General features: G+C 33.3%; 1 protein-coding gene across 2 annotated transcripts in view; it reads right to left on the reverse strand.

Moving 5' to 3' along the window:
- The window catches only part of ETNK1 (ethanolamine kinase 1), a 68871-nt gene that overhangs the window by 25333 nt on the left and 22499 nt on the right, over positions 1-21039 (reverse strand). For both annotated transcript variants that reach the window (XR_012324502.1, XM_019936442.3), the window contains exons 2-4: positions 19544-19803; positions 10129-10269; positions 5573-5715 (exon numbers count right to left, since the gene is read on the reverse strand). Coding sequence is in view for 1 of the 2 variants with exons in the window: in XM_019936442.3 (XP_019792001.1) it covers positions 5573-5715; positions 10129-10269; positions 19544-19803 (544 nt within the window). In the remaining variant the exon portion in view is untranslated. The remainder of the gene's footprint in view (positions 1-5572; positions 5716-10128; positions 10270-19543; positions 19804-21039) is intronic.

A 21039-nucleotide genomic window follows, 5' to 3' on the forward strand; every position in this document is an offset into this window, starting at 1 on the left:
TCCTTTTATTTATTGTTGTTACAGAGAAATGGATAAAGATGAAAAGCAAAATAACCAATATGAGAACCTGAAAATGTTTCCAACTCACTCTACTTGCTCTACAGTGTTATGTAAGGCAGAAAGAGAACGGAGAGAAAAAGTAACCATGATTACACTAATGTTGGCAAAATGCTCTCTAATACACAGAAAAAGGAAGTATTCTGTTCTGGGAAACTTTCGCTTCATCCCTTACTCTAGCGTCCAGTAACTTTACCCTGGACGTGTACACCTTCACCACACAGCACTCATCATTCTGAATGTAAACTTCTGTATTGTGACTGACTCGTCCACTACATGGCACATGGCTTCCTGGAGAGGCAGTAGGTCCCTTCCACTTTTCCTTATGCAATCCACAGAGCAAATCCTAGCACACAGGAAGTATTCAAATGCTAGTGAAATAAATGGAAGTTTTGCAGAAAATGCTCAGACACAATGATAACACATATTTAAATGGAAGCGGGGGATAGCATGAAATATTGAGGAACAAAATATGGCATTTCTGACATTCTTATTCCAGTATATGACTGAACATACAGTGGGAATGAATGTATGAGTAAAGAAAAAACACTGAACTAGTAACTATTTAAGGTAGCTCTTCCTTGATAGTTCAGGTTTTTATAGTCCATTTAAAGTTTTTTATTACCTGATTTAGGGTTATTTTATTTTATACTAAATAGTGATCCAGACTACAAGTGAAAACAAGGTTAAGATTATCCTTCATAAAAATTCCACCCTGGAAAATATAGGTTAGCAAATAAAAATATAATTTAAATTTTAAAATAAAACAAAAAACTTGTTTAAATATCAATAAAATAACAACCATATCAATGCCTTTTCATGAATAACAATAAAGTGGATAAGATTTAGAGTCAATCAAGTGACTAAGAATGGTGACTCACCCATTTTCTATTTATATTGTTTTATTTAAAACTCTAAAGAAAAACCTGGCTTACTCTGTAATTCCCAGAAAAGCTTCCTTTTTCTTCCACTCATTTTTTATTTCCTTAAGTAGCTGTGAATCAGCTTCTCGCATTTGCTGACAGAGAAAATAACCAATGGCAGCCATTTTAAGTTACAATTAGGTCTTCAAGTGAACTTTTTATGAAGCTTTTATGAATGGGGGAAAAGGAGAAACAAAACAGCCACCAATAAACATTCTGACAGAGCATCAAGACATGAGACAACAAACTCAAAAGCTTTAGCAATTACTTCTAACATGTCAGCAGTTAAAGGATTAGTTGAAATTAAAATATTAGATTTGAAGTCAGTCAATAAGCAATACTGAAATTTGTTCTACTTAGTATAAATTCTTTTTAATTAATTGCTGATTAATTTAAAAGATGACTGATGTAAGTCTTATCTTACAATTCTGGAGCGAGAACCACTGCTTTTGGTTTTACTATTATATAACAAATTCTATCATCATATCATTAAGTATACTTTTCTTACCTTTTTAAGATGTCATTTCACTGAAGCCAAGGAATGGGCTGCTGTCTTACCAACCACCTAATTCCTGGCACTGACTAACTTTTCAAAAATCTTGACAGCTACCATCAACTTCAGAAAGGAAGCTTACTCTTCTCCCATATTCCTGAGTCCTGTCAACTGACATGATGAAAACAAGTAGAAGCAGTATTTCTTCTGTGATGCCTACCAGTTCTGTAACATTCGCAGGTGAAAATGCCTATAAACTGCAGGGTGCTCACAGTCTTGTGTGTGTGTATATATGAGTACGTATATATACATATACATATATACATTTTTAAACTTTAATCACTCAAGTTATAGTTAAGATAGAATTTGTAAATTGCACTTAAAGATAATCTGAATTGTCACCGCATACCAATGAGCCATAAATCCTTCTGGCTTATACTGATAGTAACCATCTTCACTTTTTCAGAATCAGATACATTTTGTATAATGCATCTCCTATAAACATAATACAGGGGTTGGCAAACAATGTGTTCTCAAGTCAAATCCACCTCAGTGCCTGTTTCTGTAAACAAAGTTTCATTGGAACACAGCCACACATATTTGTTCATGAATTATATGAACAGTATATGGCTGTGTTTGTGCCACAACACAGATCTGAATAGTGGAAACAGAGACTATAACATGGGACGAAAAGTCTAAAGTATGTACTACATAGTCCCTTACAGAAAACGTTTGCCAACTCCTATCACGGTATAATAACTGCAACTGAGAGCTGCTAAGCACCTAGTCTGGTGCTATTTACATTACATGCATCATCTAAAATCTTGCCAGGAACCATCTGAAGTAGATATCATCTCCTAAGTTTCAAATAAAGCAAATAAAAGTTCTAGACTATCAGCAGTATAAGCACTTCCTAGAAATCTGCTAAACATGCAGAGTCCTAAGCCCATCAGTAGAAATTCTTGTTCAGATGGTCTTGGATGGAGCCCAGAAACCTACATGTTTCCCAAGTACCCTAGGTGATTCTGGTGCAGATAGTAAAGGATCAAATATAAACACTTAATGAAGAGATAAAATGAATTGTCTAATACCACCTACTTCCATATGTGATTAAGCAGGGATTTGAACACGAGTGTGCTTGGTTCCAAAATCTATATTCTTTTTGACTTCTCTTTTAAGTTACTTAAGAGTTAAGAGTTTGATTGCTCTTTTAAGAGTAATATATCTGCTTGTAAGAGTTACTTAGAGATTTTTAATCTAGTTACAACATATAAAAAAATCTAACACTACGTTTGAAAAGTACATGCAGAGACTTCAAGATGATCCAATATAAATTCATGAAGTTTAACTAAAATTTGTACTTCCAAGAAATTAAGGGTCTGAAACACACTACAGAGAGATACTGAGATTGATGATGCAAAGGCTAGTCCCGTGGCTTTCATCTTGTTTTTATATGTATCATAGGTGGATACAAAATGGTGAAGTCCTGACCTCAAATCACATGAATGATTTAACAAGTGATAACAAATCAAACACATTTGTGAACATAATATATAGCTTAATCATTTATTCTTTGTAGAAACCATTTTAATTTGAAAAGACTTGACACTTGGCTTTTAGATGCTATAATCAATTAACAAGTTCAGGTAAAGAACTTTGCAGTGCACATTTCTAATTTTCATGATCCTCCTTGATATTGCAATTATAAGTACTAATGCTATGCTACAGCTCAAATATATATATTTTCTGCTTATTAAACTTACTAAATTTATATAATTTACCTTTTATAAAGTATGAGGCATGTTACTTCTCCTTATAACTAAAGACAAATATGTCATAGTCACATTACTTCAAAACCATTAGCTCCTAATTTGAAACAGAGTAAGATAATAATAAAAAGAACAAGCTTCTTGCCATTGTCATGAGTTTCAGATTTTACCTGAACAATATTCCAACCATGTTTTCTTAATGCTTATGTATCAACTAATCACATAGGAATTGATTTTAATGGATGCCACAAAGTCCAAAGTAGCCTTCCTAACGGACAGTATAAAGCCATTGGTAAGAAAAAAATAACAGAATATCTCCACAACTAACACACAAACACAACCACAAAGACAAGAAGAAACAAATGGTACATAACAGACTTCTGTGAAGAAGGGCAAACTCTAAAACCTGTATCAACATATTTACACTTGTTGAACTGTGAGTTTTATCCTTCTGTGTAGGGAAGAAAAATTAGACACAAAAGTATGATTTAGGTAACTCGTGGTAAAGTAAACAATGACAACCTTGAACTCTTAAAGCCAGACTGAAGCATAAATATTTTATTTGAAAATATGAGAACTTTTCATATCACTAATCAGTAGTTTAGATAGGCAACTGGTTAAATAAAAAAGTAAAAATTAATTTTTTTACCTAAGACATAGTAATCTGATTTTTTTGGTCCCTTATGTTTTAGATTATAAACAAGTTTGTTCAGTGAAATGAATATTCAAAAGAAACTTATAAAATTAAAATATGAAAAGTTAAAATGATATTCCAAAGGAAATAACAGATTCTCTTAATTAACTTGCAGTTAAAAATAAAGCTGAGTGTCCACTTCAAATGTAAGATGAAGACTCTCACTTGAAATTCCGTTATATAAAATAATGTGTTTATTAGATCTTGCACTGAACTTAAAAGCTAATATACATTGCTTTAATGCATAACTAATACTCTAGTCTCACAAATGGCATTGAGATTTGGTTACTAGTATACAATGTAGTACATATATACTATGACAATTATATATAATAAATGGATAATAATAAATTAAAGGACACTGTCAAGTACTTAATGTTTTGGGGTACACCTGAAGTTTTCAAAAAACGACTCCACACAGACTTCAAGACATTCAAAATAAAGATGTTAGCTCAGAAAATTTTTTAAAAATAGAATCTCTAATCCAAATTAAAATATCAAATATAAAAGGTACTTAAGTGTGTTTTTGAAAATATGTGCTTCAGTCTACCACCCTTGACAGTGTTCTTTGGTTCGTTTTCTTCAAATTAAAGTCAGTTACAAATATTAAAAGCTTTTGCATTAGCACAGTCTCAGCTTACAATCTGATAAGAATGGTCATAAATAGTAATTTAACATAATATGACCACTTAATCAGAATTCTTTGGCTTCAATATCTTCACAACAGCACACTTTTAATTCAAAATAATCTTCCAACTATGATACCTATGTTCAAAACTGGTTTCCTACAAAATGCAATAGCTTCAAAGTTTCAAATAGACTTTTTGAATTAATACTAATCTTTCAACCAAAATTATGTTTTAAAAATGCCAATGTAGTATTGAAGGGCACCTACCGCTTTAGCAACCAAACCTCAAACCACTTTATCCAATAATATAATACAACCAAGTGTTTCTTAACTATAAAAACACAGAGAATTTGAATACAGCAAGATAGGAACAATCCCAAAAAACATTTCACCAAAAAGTTCACTGACCATCTCAAAAAATGTTAAAACAATTTACTAAATTGTCTTGATTATTACTTTAGTAGATAAAATTTCAGCAACTACAAATAAAATTTCCTCCATCTGTGGCTCCCTCCTTAGCATCAAAATATCTAACAAATCAGTATAATAAACAGGTAATAGGAAACCTAGAGACATATTTGCTTCTAATACTGCTGTCCCCCCCGACACTCAAAAAATTTCTATATTTATAAAATAGTACAATGTCAGCTGGTTTTTCAATTACTCCCATTACAAGCAGGTGCATTTTCAAACCATGAACTACCAAATATTTACAATTAAATTCATAAACCAAGTCATTTTATCATTTTTCATTTAAAACTCTTAACAGAAACCAAAAACTGTTTCTAATAAACCAATTCTAAGAAACATATTTTATACAACTATAAAGAGAATATACATTCCTAATTTAGCACAGTTACCATGACTTTGTAACGAAAAGAAAATGTTGAAGACTGCACACATGTTTTTAACCCTTGCGTTTGAATTAAATTTACTGACACAAAGATCAAAGGATTGTTAAGAACATGAAGAAAAAAACCTTACTCACTGCTAAAGTCAAACACCTACCTTGTTTCTCATTGTAGATTATATTCTTACACAACAGATCATTATGGCAAAGCACAACAGGTGAGCCCAGGTTAGAAAGAATCTTCTTCATCCAAGTCATTTCTTCCTGAAGAATCTGAGAGCTTGGGATATCACTTAGGAACCTTTCAGTTTAAAAAAAAAAAAAAAAGAGTTATATCTTGTTTATATTAATGGCAACATTTTTTAAAGTTTCATTAAGGAATAAAATCTTCTTTTCTTTTCTTTTTGTCATATAGAACTGATTTTTTTCCTTCTAGTTTTATTAAGATATAATTGACACACACAGCACTGTGTAAGTTTAAGGTGTACAGCATAATTTGACTTACATACATCACGGGATGATTACTATAATAAGGTTAATGAGCAGCCATCATCTCACAAAGATACAAAATAAAAGAAAAAGAAAAAAATTATAGTTTTCTTGTAATGAGAACTCATGATTTACTCTCTTAACAACTTTCATATATAACGTACAGCAGTGTTAATTTATCATGTTTTATATTACATCCCTAGCACTTATTTATTTTGTAACTATAAGTTTGAACCTTTTGCCTACTTTCATCCAATTCCCCCTTCCCCATACCCCACCTCTGGTAACCACAGATCTGCTCTCTTTTTCTCTGAGTTTGTTTGTTTTTCAAATATAAATGACCTGCAGCACTATGTTACTTTCTGGTGCATGACACAGTAATTCGATATTTCTATACATACCAAAGAAAATCTATTTTTAATAAGTCCTTTCCATTTAAATGCACAGACTTCTGAATTAAAGCAAGCCAATTATTCTAAAGATTAGAATACAGAAAAACCATTAAAAAGAACTTAAACATGAATAAAAAGAAACAGATCAACAGGTAAAATGCAGGGCAGAAAAGTAAAAAATGTATCAGTACAAAATGGGGTGAGGGAATAATATATATATCTAACAGCTAACAATTACTACCACTATTCTAAATGTCTTATGTTTATGTCCATTTTATAGATGGGGGAAACCAAGACACAAAGAGTTAAATAAAAAGTTTAAGTATATTATGTAAAGTTACAAAGATAGTCCATTAAAGAACTAAAACACCTATTTCAAGCTTGGAAGGGTGAATGTAGTATAAACCAGCTAAAGTCACATTTGATAGTCAATAGATATTATCTACTATTGATAAATCAACTCATTATTATATGATAATCATACAATCATTAATCATATAAAATTATGATACTATCATATGGTAACCACATCACAGAATACTCATCTTTACAGAGAACTGCCTCAGTAGTCAGACTGGGAAGGGTGAGTGTTGATATGGCAAGAAGGATTAGTGATCATGGCTTTTTATCCTACACTCTTTTCTGTACTATTTATTGTGCTGTATTTGTAATAATTTGATAAAAATACAACGGAACAAAAATAAGGTGCTACTACTAATTCTTCAATAGCACCATCAGGCTTACAAAATAAGTTCTCTTCATTCTTTCTCTATATCGTCTCTCAAATTACCCCTTACATTTCCATTTTATAACACAAAAAAATTCTGTATCACTGAGTTTACTTTAATGAATTTGCCTATTCATTGTTCTCCCCACTCCTGCATTCTCTTCTACACATACCTTCCAACAGAGATCCTTATATGCGCTTTTTAAAATGGTGAAATTATTCAAGAATTTATTTTAAAAGTACTGAGTCGAATGGAAATAATAGGATTCAAAGGATTATTAACATAATTACAATCATGTACAGACAAAAAGGAATGGAAGAAAATATGAAACATTTTTAATATTTTAACTGTTTTTAATGTTTTAGTTGTATATTTTCTGTTGGGGGGAGGTTCTTTCATTATTTACCACACTGCATCTCCAGCTTTACCCAAGTATCACTAACCTCAAGCATTTGAAGTAACCTTCTCTGACTAATAATAATTTTAAAAATAGCAGCTAACATTTATTTAGCACTTATATGGCCAAGCACGGTTCTAAGAAATTTGTATATACCAACTCAATTAATCCTCACAGAACCCCTAAAAGGTAAATATACTACCTTTGTTATTTATGTTTTACGGAAGAATAAATAGGTAATTTGTCCAAGGTTACACAGCAGAACTGAGATTTGATCCCAGGCAGTCTGGCTCCAGTCTTGTACTCTTAATCCATACAGTACCATACTGCCTCTCAACTCTGCACCACTGCCATCTACTTATTCTAAAGTGATTTTTCCCAAAATCTTTCAATAAAATAGCTATTTCAAAAGAGAATTTTTTTTGTTTTTATGTTATCACTTTCTGAATATCCAATACACCTGACACACTTCCAGGTGTCTGCCTATCCCAGTTAAAGGGGTATAATATCCCTATCCATTCAAAGTTTGACAAACTTTGTAAATAAAGCACACACAGAGTGAGTCAAACTAATCTTTGAAATAATCAAGCTCAAAACAATACAGCTATTTTTCACTAATGAGTTATAAAAAATTAAAAGAAACGAGAAAAAAAAAATCCACAGGTCCTGCTTACTTCTGTTGTTCTTAAAGCAAAGACTTCCTGAATACAAAAGCTGAAATCTTCATGTACACTTTAGGTATAAAGACAAAATAAAATTTCCAATTTTTGCACTAGTATTAATCACACTATGGAAAAACACGTCTGGTGTGGTTTCTGAGGCATGTGCCGCCGAATATTTCAGGTCCCAGCAGGACTGTGCTCTGCATGTCTGTCAAGAGTGGCTGCGATGGAGGAGGAGGAGGACTCAGCTCACCGGCTCCCACTGGCGCCATCAAAACGACAACTACTTACAGAGCTGCTTACTCTTGATGAGAAAGACCAGAAGACTGGCACAAAAGATTTTTTAAAGGTATAAAGAAGAAGCCACAAGAAGACGAGTAGAAGGGGCAGAGATGCAGCACAGTCAAGACCCGTACCCCTGGGTGGGCAACCCACAAACGGGAGGATAATTACAATTGCAGAGGTTCTCCACAGGAGAGAGGACAAGCCCCACAGCAGGATCCCTAGCCTGGGGACTCCTGCACTGGGAAGACATTTGGCTTTTTAAGGGCACACTTTCAGGAGAACCAGAGGGCTGTGGGAAACAGAGACTCCACGCTTAAAGGGCATATACAAAATCTCACACACTCTGGCATCCAGGGCAGAAGCAGTAATTTGAAAGGAGCCTGAGTCAGACCTACCCGTTGATCTTCAAGAGCCTCCTGGAGAGGCAGGAGGCAAATGGAGCCCACCCTGGGCTAAGAGACACCGGCAGCAGCCATTTTGGGGAGCTCACTCTACCAGGAGGACACTCGCCCTGGTAAGTGCCATTCTGGAACCCTCCCTCTAGCTTACTGGCACCAGGACCCAAGCCCGCCCTAGCAGGCCAAGTTTTAGGACCCCTTGGGTCCCTCAGGCAGCATCCAGGGATCTTGCCCCACCCACCAGCAAGCTGACACCAATTTCCAGGACATGCTGGACACCAAAGCCAGCTGTGCCAGGAACCAACTTTGCCCACTGGGGGTCTAATACCAACTCTGGGGAACCCCAGGGCCCTGCAGCCAGAAACGCTGGGACCTGGCTCCACCCAGCAGCAGACCAGCACTAGGCCCAGGACCCTCTGGGATCTGGGCCCTTTCCACCAGCAGGCCGACACTACATCCGGGACCTCTGGTCCCACAACCTGCTCCCCCAGACCCAGTTCTGCCCACCAGAAGGCCAGCACTAGCCCCCTTAACCCTGCTGCATGTTGTATATGAAAGTTGTTAAGAGAGTAAATCCTAAGGGTTCTCATCACAAGGAAAAATAATTTTTTCTATGTCTTTAATTGTTTATTTATGATGGATGTTCACTAAACTTACTGTAGTAAGCACTTCATAATGCATATAAGTCAAATCATTATGCTGTACACAAACTTACACAGTGCTGTATGTCAATTATATCTCAATAAAACTGGAAGAAAAGAAACATGTTTATATTATTTGGATTCTAAATATTGATTTACACATTTTTCTATATAGGAAATGAAATACCTTAGTCACTCTGAACCTGAAGTCCTACAAAAGCTGAGACTCCAGTAAATTAATTTTCAACATCATGAGACTTAAATAGTCACAGTAAACTAAAACCCAAACTTTTTCATACTCCAAGTATGTCCCAGTATAGATCTCTAGGCCCCTTCAGAACAGCCTTCCTTTGGACAGAAGGAATTTTTTTTAAAAGGTCTCTATTGTCAACTCACACTACGAAAAATGTACCCATTCATAGTAATCTTTATATTATGTTTACTGCCAAATAAACACTCCATATTTGTTTCTTGGCTCACCACTTCCCCACTTTTATAGGGGTTGATTATTTTTCTTCTTTTTTTTTTGAGTCAGCTGTAGGAAGGGAAGGAAATTTCTGTAGTGCCTTTTGAGAGTCAAATGAATTAATGCTTATTTTACTTAAATGCAAAGAGATAAACCAAACCAGATTTTATACACAAAAACCTTACAGTTATCTTTGAAACCCAATATATGAGCAAAGCAATGTAAAACATAATTTAAAATGTAAAAGTAATTTTACCTTTTATTAATATCTTCATCTGCAAATCCTGTGGGAATGAGAGAGAAATATTTTCCCATCTTCAGCCATAGGTTAGATTTGGGAATCCAGCCATTGTGTGCATGAATAGCATGGATTTTAGCAAGCTGACGTGCTATAAGCCTGTTTAAAAACAAAACAGCATAAAAAAGAAAGTGTTAAGAACCATACAGTTCATATCTACTCATAGGTAAACTAAAATAACTAGGGTGCCTTTATCTTATAACATGATTTATTTTTACCATATACAAGATTCAAAATAATATGGCAAGTCAACTCTCACAAGGAGAGGCAAACAAATGTTTAAAGCATAAGTAGGAAAAACACCTAAAATTAATACAGTAATTAAATATTGTGTCCAAAAGGGACTGAGTGTCTGGATATAGGCAGCCTATTTTGAATATACAATGTTTGTGACCAGCAGAACAATACACGACTATAAATGATTTCAAGGCACGTATTAGATATTAATCACTGATGCATTTAAATTACACTGAGTCATTTTAATTTTGAGCTTTTGAAGTCACTGAAGTTAAAGGGCAAAAGGGGCTAAAGTAAAAAGGTAAATGCGCAGATAAATAGGTTTTATGAGTTAATTTCTGTGTGTTGTTAACAATACTCTGAATAAACGTTAGGATTTTATGATGTCAGAATCAATATTGATATAACAACAAAATAGTTTGAAGCTGTGTAGTATATTTGTGTCCACACCATCTTTGTATCTGCAGAACCTAGTACAGCAAATGCTAATGGAGGAATAAGCATACCAAATAGAAATAAGAACTAAATTACCACATAGTCCATAGAATAGTAGGTAGAAACATGACTTAACAATAATCTACAAATAAAAGAACTTCAAACTGGCAAATTTTCAAGATGCTAACAATCTAATGTAACGTTCCTCAAAGTACAGTCCTAGGACCTACAACATAGCACCACTTAGGAATTTCTAAGGTTCCACCTCGGATAATCTCTATGGGTAGGCCCCAGCACTGCATTTTAAACAAGATTTCCAGGTGATCCTAATTCACTGTATAATTTGAGAGGCACTAATATAATGCTCCAATTCTGCTTCTGAAGTCACTGAGGTTAAAGGGCAAAAGGGACTAAAGTAAAAAGGTAAGCGGGCAGATAAATAGGTTCAGTGAGTTAATTCCTATAACTGTGTTAACAAGGTCTCTGAACAAACATTAGCTTGGCTATGTACTAAAATCAATCTTTGGAAACTTAAAAAAAAAAGAAAGAAAGAAAATAATACAGAGGCCTGGGTATTACCCCGAGAAATTAATTGGTTTGGGGTGCAGCCATGGCGTCAAGATATTTTAAAAGCTTCCCAGATGACTAATACACAAAAACCACTTAACTAAGTACACAGGGAATCTAGCATTGTAGTAATCCTTCACCAATCTGTGATTAAATAACACACTTTTATTATATTTTTATACTACAGTGAATATTCTCATCTATCTAGTTTTATTATTTAATAAGAGTCCTGACTTTCCTTTGGAGAAACTTCCATCCCCCTCACTTTTAGTTCACTTTTGGTTCAGTCAGAGCTCATCTCAATCCTAACTCCCTATCCCACCGGCACCACTAACTTTAGGAGCAAAGAGATGACACAGACTTGCCCAGAGCATTCCATCCTTCAGGCCAGAGTGATCAGTTCAGGGCATATTACCCAAGCTAGGCCAAAAAGGTTTGATTCCAAGACTTTGGTTGAAGCTACTGACTTTGGTTGAGGCGATCAGAAAAGGAGGGACACACTCCCCACACTGCAAATTGATTAGATAAACCTGTAACTGCTAAGAATCATAATTGTCACTCCTTAGAAAAGTCTGCCAGAATAAAAAAGGTAACACAACAAAACAGACAGTGATATTCCTAATGGCACTATTAGAGCCCCTGGATCCACCCAGGCTTGAACTTAGTATTCTCAGATATATGAATCGACAAATTCCTCCTTCTTTGAGTCAGTCTGAATTTTCAAATTATTATTCTCAATAAGTCCTAATGCATCTCAGAAGTGTTTAGGCATTACTGCAAGTGAGTTTCAGTTCTACTACAAGAAATATTTGATGTTTTGTTTGAAAGGACACAGCATTAAAGAACCAATAGATTGACTAATATTCTTCATCTTTCAGTTTGGATGACTGTAATTCAGCTGACCACATCTCATTTGATGTTTGATGATCTAAAAAATATTTCACAGTAGGGGAAAATGCTCAATGCCTATTAGGAGCAGAAAATTGCTATTGGTCTGACAGTACTTGATGCAACGAAAAGAGGTCTATAGGACATAGCCCTTGCAAATCTTTGATACCCAAAGCTGTAACTGAATTAGCTGTTACCCTACTGATTCTCTCATGTACCCAGGTACAGAAATTGGTGAGTTTCTCTTGTCTTCAGAGTACCACTGGATTTTATTACTGAATTTAAAATAAGTAATAAAATATTTGTAATGCTGTTCTTTAACCCACCTAAATTTTTAAAGAGAAACCTGCTTATATTGTTATTCTGAAGCTTAAAGTTTACATGTAGATCACATTCAGCAAGCTCCTCAGCCTAAAACTGCTGCCAAGTGTAGTGTCTGATGCATTCAATATTTTCTCCTTGTTTTCTACCGTGGAAAATAAGTATGATGAGGTTTCACTGTAATTGAGTAAAATTTGCTTTCGGCCTTTATTTTGATGATTAAGTTAGGATTCTATGGATGCTGAAGTTATGTGAAAGGAGAGACATAGATATATCTGAGAATATCTTTCACCTTTAAGGCACTGCATTCTTGTCTAAAATGGAAAATTTGGCGGATTTGAGAATAAAATATAATTGAGTATGCAACCATGTGAAGAATAAATCTTATTTTGGGGGGAAAAAAAGAATCCTAATGCATTACCAAAATATTAAAATCTGTGATCTTTTTAGGTATGTGTGTTTTGGTCCATACCTCTGAAATTACCAAATAAACATTTTTATATAAATTAAATAATTATTGCTTAAATGATCTTCCCCAAGACCATATACTCTACAAGAATATAGGAAAAAAATCTATTTTCATATCAACCTCTCATACAGTATTTGCATAAAAAGCTAGGCCCAAATGAACATGTAGTACTTTAAGCATCAGGAACCTTCATGATAATAAAAGTGATAATAAAATCAAAACAAAGGAGAGTACAAATATACACATATATACATGCAAACACACATATACATACATAGATGTGTATGTGTGTGTGACACATATCTATTTGAAGCCACTAAAACCTGGTTTTAAAACTTTAAGGAGGGGAATTGGAACAAAAGGCCTGAAGAAACGTAATCCATGTTACATAAAACTCAAGGGGCAATCTATATCAACAGAACATTATGACCTAGAAATGTTTACTCAACAAATGAGACCAGTGATTCAGAAGAAGGGTCACATATTAGAACAGGTATTTAATACCAGAAAATTTTATTTGCTGTTTTAAAAATAAATAATAATGCCTATTTTTTATAGTTTTACCCCAGAGTTTGTATGAGACCCTGATTTGCAAAACACAAAATGCAGTCTCAGAAGTTGTCCAAATATAAGTTATTTAGCTAGGAGTGACTGGAATGACAATTCTAAGGTAAATACTTCAAAATGGCCACAACTCCAAGGGGTTCTTACACGTTAATGGAATCTGTTGAACATGAATAGCTGCTACAAGAAAAAGCACCTACTAATTTTGATTGTCTTGACTCTTTTGGCAGAAAGGTGGCTAAGTGGAGCTGAGCCAGGATTTGAACTGATCATATGATGCAAAGGCCAAGGCCTTTCCACTATAATATACTGCAGTAACACTGCACAGAATTAGTTGGGTTTTCTTCTGACTTTTCCCTTGTATTTTAAGTCTAAACTTAAGCAAATCATTTCATTTCTCTGAGTCTCAGATTTCTTACAAGGAAAATCAAATTACTGGCGTAATCTTAAAGCTCTCCTTCAAATCTGACGTGATATGCCCCTGAATACCAGAAAAAAATTTACATAAACATTTACTCAATTTGGAGATTTAAGTTCAATAATGACAACAGGAATTTCACATTCATATTCATATACAAAGATCCTGTAGACTAACTTCCCATTTCATACCAATTTCCTACTAGGTTTAATAGAAATGTTAAATATATATAAACTATGGAGTGAAAGGCAAATTTTCCAAATTTGATTTTTATCAAAAATTATCAAATATATTCTCCTTTGAACAAATTTCTGAAATTACAAGTGAAATTATAAAAATTATTTTATATGCAATTTTAAAAACATTTCTGCATAACATGATATAAACCTACTCAAATGGAAAACAAACTAAATTATTAACAACCACCATACAATAGCAAAATTAATATTTGCAAAAAAACTATACCAAAACTTAAGAGCTAATGATTAATATCTTCTAAAGTAAACTATAGATATTTACCTTATCTACAGGTGCACTGTTAAAATAGAATTCGATTATATAAGGGACAAAGTTAATGTTAAATGATAACATCATGCTTACATAATAGGTAAAAATATATTCAGAAGAGTGTTTAAAATGTTTTGTAACATTTTCCTATGTAATTAAAAAAAATAGCAGCAAATAATAATAGTATAGTTGACATTGCTTTATCAATACTACTGATAAATACTATCACTAAGTTATCATACAAGGGGCAAAGACCATGCCTTATTCTTCTATCCTAGCATTCAGCACTAAAAGGAGGTACTTAACAGATATCTGATGAATAAGAATCATCATCTTGGCAACAGACTCAGGATACATTTAGAAACTTACCATAGGATTCTACCACTATTAGAGTTTTTCTCTGGTGGATTAAAATTTATCCTGGATTTTTAAAAATCTCATATAATAAGAACTGTGCCAAAATTAATGCCTAGCTACAGAAAAACAAAATGACCATCCATTTGAAATACTGCCTGTCCTTTAACAAGACATCTTGTATAATAAGCCTTTTTTGCAAAATCTAGGATTCAAGTCAATTTCTACAGGTCTCAGAACTACCAGTGTATCTTTTCTGTAGCAAAATTAACAAGGAAAGGAAGAAAATCTATTATACAAATATCCTCGTGGAAATAACAAGTATAGTTCAACTGCAAGCATAGCAGCTACATACTTAAAAACTAGGCTTTGCTAAGAGATTTTTAAAATTAAATAAGTCCTACTTACAAGTTCCATACTCATCTAAAATTTTTGATAAATTGGTGTTGAACAAAACACGCAATTTGTGAAGGATGGCTTTGTTAGGAAAATTTATGGTTTTTACTAGTAAATGAATTCACCAAAGTTGCAGAACACAAAATCAACACATAAAATACATTGCAGTTCTACATTATTGATGAACAATCCAAAAAGGAAATTAAGAAAACAATTCCATTTACAATAGCAACAAAAAGAATAAAATACTTAGGAATAAAGTTAACCAATGAGGTAAAAGATTTCTATACTTAAAACTACAAAATGTTCCTGAAAAAAATTAAATACAGAAATAAATGGAAAGACATTCCATGTTTGTGGACTGGAAGACTTAACATTGCTAAGATGTCAATACTACCCAAAGTGATCTTTAAATTCAATACAATCCCTATCAAAATCCCAACATCATTTTTTGCATAAACAGAAAAAAATCCACCCTAAAATTCAAATGTAATTTTAAGGAACCCCAGATAGCTAAAACAAGCTGGAGAAAGAAGAATAAAGTTGGAAGTCTCACACTTCCTGATTTCAAAACTTATTACAAAGCTACAGTTATCAGAACAGAGCAGCACTTGCATAGCCTCAGACATACAGACAAATGGAATAGACAGCTCCAAAATAAACCCTCCAATTTATGATCAAATGATTTTCAATAAGGATGCCAAAACCATTCAATGGCAAAGGACAGTCTTTTCCACAGCTGGTGCTGGAAAAACAGGATATCCACATGTAAAAGAAAGACGTTCCTTAATCCTTTCCTTAAATCATACATAAAAATTAACTCAAAGTGGATCAAAAATCTAAATGTAAGAGCTAAAAAAACTATAAAACTCTTAGAAGAAAACATAGGAGAAAAGCTTCATGACACAGAACTTGGTAACAATTTCTTGGATATGACACCAATAGCACAGACAAAAAAGTAAAAACAGATAAACTGGACTACATACATCAAAATTTAGAACTGTGCATCAACGGACAAAATCAACAGAGTGAAAAGGCAACCCATGGAATTAAGTATTTGAAGTCATATATGTGATAAGGAGTTAATATCCAGAATACATAAAGTACTCTTACATCTAGACAACAAAAAAAAAGTCCCATTAGAAAACTGGAAGAGGACTTGAAATGACATTTCCCCCAAGAAGATACACAAATGGCCGAGAAGCATAAGAAAAGACGCTAAACGTGACTAATCATTAGGGAAATAGAAATCAAAACCACAATGAGATACCACCTCCTTGCAATTAGGATGGCTACTATCAAAAAAACAAAATAATAAGTGTTGGCAAGGACTTGGAGAAACTGGAACCCTTGTGCACTGTTGGTGGGAACGTAAATTGGTGCAGCCACTATGGGAAACAGTAAGGCAGTTCCTAAAAATATTAAAAATAGAATGACCATATGATCCAGCAATTCCACTTCTGATTATATACCCAAAGGAATTGAAAACAGGGTCTCAAAAAGATATTTGCACACCCATGTTCATAACAGTATTATTCACAACAGTGAAAAAGTATCAACAGAAGTGACCCAAATGTCCATCCATGGATTAATGAGTAAACAAAACATGGCCTACATATAAAATGGAATATTACTCAGCCTTAAAAAGGAAGGAAATTCTGACACGCTACAACGTGGATGAACCCTGAAGACATTATGCTAAGTGAAATAAGCCAGTCACAAAAAGACAAAAAGGTATGATTCCACTTACATAAGGTACCTAGAGCAGTCAAATTCATGCAGACAGAAAGTAAGATCGTTGCCAAGGCTGGGGGTAGGGGAGAATGGGAAGTTGTTGTTCAATGGATATAAAATTTTAGTTTTGCAAGACGAAAAGAACTGTGGGGACTGGCTGCACAGCAATGTGAATGTACTTAACACTATGGAACTGTATACTTAAAAAATGATTAAGATGGGAAATTTTGTTATGTGTATTTTATCACAATTAAAAATAAAAAATGTTAACTAAATTAATTAAATGGTCATAAGAAAGAATACAGTTCTTAAAAAGAACTGTATTAGAGCAATTCAATTGTTTTCTATTAGTAAATTTTATGTACAACAGAGAAAAAACTAGGTAATAAAAAACTAAGATTTCTGATTTTCACTATCATAGATTGGTCCTTCTACCTAGTCTCAGTAAGATAAGGTTTTACTGCACTAACATCAAGGCAAATGCTACTTTAAATTCTATACTCAATAAAGCCAAATGTTTGAAAATCTCAAGGCTGCAGAGAATCTCCTCAAACACCCACTAATACTCACTAATTGCTCCTCTCTTGGAAGCTTTTTAAAAATTATAATAACAGGCATTTTTTTGAAACTGGGAAAAAAAAATCCCTAATCCTACCATCCCAACAGAATTTATTTCTTTTTTACAAACTCCCTTTGAGTTTTCACATAAGCAAATTATTTCCTTATTGTAGCCACAGTTCAACTAGTAAGCTGATATTTTTCCTCTTAGTCCTGCATCAGACATCTTGTATGTTTCAGACAATATGAGTTGTTATGACACAATCAAGCATATGACTTTCTTTCATGACTTACTATATAATGTCCTATTAATTTCCGAAAGACAACATTACCAATTTTACTTGCAACTCACAGTGTATCAGTTCCACTACAATACCCTCAGCACTGGAAGTTGGTGTTTTTTAGTTATGCTTCTTGATAAGTGAGCAATAACTCATTTTAAATTGCATTTCTCCCATTATGTCTGTTGCTGAGTGGCTTTAATTATACTTCAGCCAGTATTTCCAGCAAGAGGCAAGTTTTAGAGAAATACTTGATAAGAAAATTCCTAAACACCTTAATTTGAATTAAAAAAATTTTGAAGATCTCTGCAATACTTGATTGCTACACAAAAGTTCAAATTAAAAATATCATGATAAACTTCCATAAGTTGAATTACTAGTTAAGCATTAGCTTGATGCTATTCGTCTTCACCTATCATCTCCCTCAGACTCCTCCATGCTCTGCCTCATCCTTTAAAATCCAATTCAAATGTTACCTCAGTTAAACACTGCCTAATTTCCCAACTATACCACAGTAAATTATTTGTACTTTTTTTGAAAACCTTTTCTGTTCCTCTGTGTATACTATTTACCTTATTTTTTCCCCAAGGTTATTATCTGTCACAGACTGTAAATTACTAGTAGAACAGCTGACTGAATCATTTTTCCTCCCCTAGACTACATTAAACATAAATACATTCCAATGCCTTTTATATTCAAAGTAGATACTCTTTATTATAATCATAATATAGGCAAGTAGCTATGTCTGAAGAAGCCAAAGCAAGAGAATACTGTGAACTTTGATCTATGGTTCAAGACCCTTTCAGGAAGTTTGTGAGGTTAAAACTATTTTCATAAAGTATTATTTACCTTTTTCACTCTCATTTTCTAACAAGCGTACAGTACAGTTTTGAGAAGCTACGTGAAGTGGTGTGATGATATCATCATGTTGACCGACAGCTAAAAGGACATGCACTTGATAATCTTTCATTCTAAAAACTTTGTGTTCTAATTTCTAACATAGTAAACGCTGATAAATATAATTCACATAAACAAAAGCTCTTTGGGTCCTCAATAACCTTTTAAGAGTTGTAAAAGGGTCTTGAGACCGAAATGTTTGAGCACTTTTGATTTAAACTATCAATGAACTTGCTGTTTTCAAATCAAGCCCAAAAGAAAATTTTAGCAATTTTAGAAAAATGATCAAGCATATGCAAGACATTATTCTTATAGAAAACATAATACTTTGAATTAAATAATTTTTAAGTTTAAAAAGTAACAAAGGCGTGTTAACAGAATTAAGACTCATAGTAAGCAAGAACTCTGAAGCTATGAGCAGCTGAGTAACGAAACTTAGTAATAAGAAATGTGTAATGCTTTGATTCAAGCACTACTTTAAAAAATTGAGAAGCCTTGACCTTCTGCGAAAGGCTAATCCAAAACCTCTCGCAGTCCTTTCTTTTGCAAAGAGTTAACTATGAGAATTCAGAAAAAAGGAATGTTTTTTCTTTAGCAAAAATAAAACAAAACCCGAACAAAAGAAAGTTTCTAAATTAACCAAATAGTTGCCTAAAGAAAGAAAAGGCAGTTTTAAAAAACATTTCCTTAGTGCACTTAATACTCTTATTTTTCAAAAGGACAAATTATTTAGGAAAAGAAATGTACCTGAAAATGGCAGGGTTGCAGACATGCTTTGGATCCAATGCTTCTCCCTGTATAAATTCATAGCACAGTCCATTATTGAAGGTACAGTAGAGTTGTGGTGCACAGCCGTGAGCCTGCAACACTCGGAAACTCTTCACTTCCTCATCTCGATCAACTAACAACTCAGTCTTATTGCCATAAATTCGCACCAGGACTACATCCTCCATTGTATTACCCACGTAACAGCCAATAAGTTTGTTTGTGATTCCATCTGTGAAAAGCTGCCCAAAAAAAAAGAAAAAATGGGGGAAAAACAATTATTTACTTTTAATGAAGGAATAGGAGATAACTTGAAAATCATTAAATACTAATTGAAAGAAAATATCTACTTAATATAACTTTTGAATACAATTTTGCCTAACATGTCTATAATTTTAATTGTAGATTTAAACAAAACAGAATACCACTGTTTACTATGTTGTGTTGTACAACAAACACGTTCTCTCTCCTATATCTAAATAGATTGGAAAGTCTCTGAAGACAGGGAAAGTGGCTCTCTTGCTAGCATAGTATATGATATAAAAAAGTCTTTAATAATGTTCATAAGTTTAAATATACAAATATAATATACCATAATTTATATTATGGTAAATCTCCAATTTATAAAAAACTCAACTTTAAATGTTATTTCCAAAGATTACTTAACATAATATGTATAAAAAATTGTTTTAAGTATTCGGGTTATAATAATTTAAACTTGAATGCTACAGCTAAAAAAAAAAAAAGAAGCACAACCTTAATTAGAGGAAGATAGAGATTTCTCAGGTATTTTCTAAAAGGGAGTTTGAGGACTCTTCAAGAGTCTTAAGTACTTAAAGTCCTTTTTAGATTTGAGTACAATGGTATATTAAAAAGTAAACAGATGATTAGCAATATTAGTTCTCTAAGTCTATTCAAAATTGTAGCTTTCATTTTCCTCTACACTACTTTGACACTAAAACTAATTTTCTATTTACCCAATTATAACTCAGAGCTTTTGGAGGCTCTCAGTGGAATAAAGGGATAAAAGGTAAAAGTGAAAGTAAGCATTAAGGACATTTTTCCAAAGACAACTGGGAAAGAACAGGAATAATGGACAAAGAATAAGTTTTAAATGTATACACATTAAACTAATGCCTGAGAAAGAAGGTAAACGTTTCTGTTTTGATAAGATTGTTGTAATGATAAATGACATCTGAAAAGGCTTTAGATCTTAAGCTGAAATTTGAAAGAAAATATTTATGTATCCTTATTCACCTTTGAATATCTATGTTTTTTGGGTATGCAGAGACATACAAACTTTGCTTTCCACGTAGATTTCAAAAAGATGGTATGTAGGGAGACACTGACAAGAAGCATATGTCCTTAAACTAAATTCCATCATTTTATTAAAATCTATGTTGAAAGCATGTTGTTTCCTATTAAAATGCCATAACAACTCACACATATTATTCTGTAACTCCTCCACATGTCATGTA

The sequence above is a fragment of the Tursiops truncatus genome, chromosome 11 (genome assembly GCF_011762595.2).
Source record: "Tursiops truncatus isolate mTurTru1 chromosome 11, mTurTru1.mat.Y, whole genome shotgun sequence".
NCBI classification, from domain to species: domain Eukaryota; kingdom Metazoa; phylum Chordata; class Mammalia; order Artiodactyla; family Delphinidae; genus Tursiops; species Tursiops truncatus.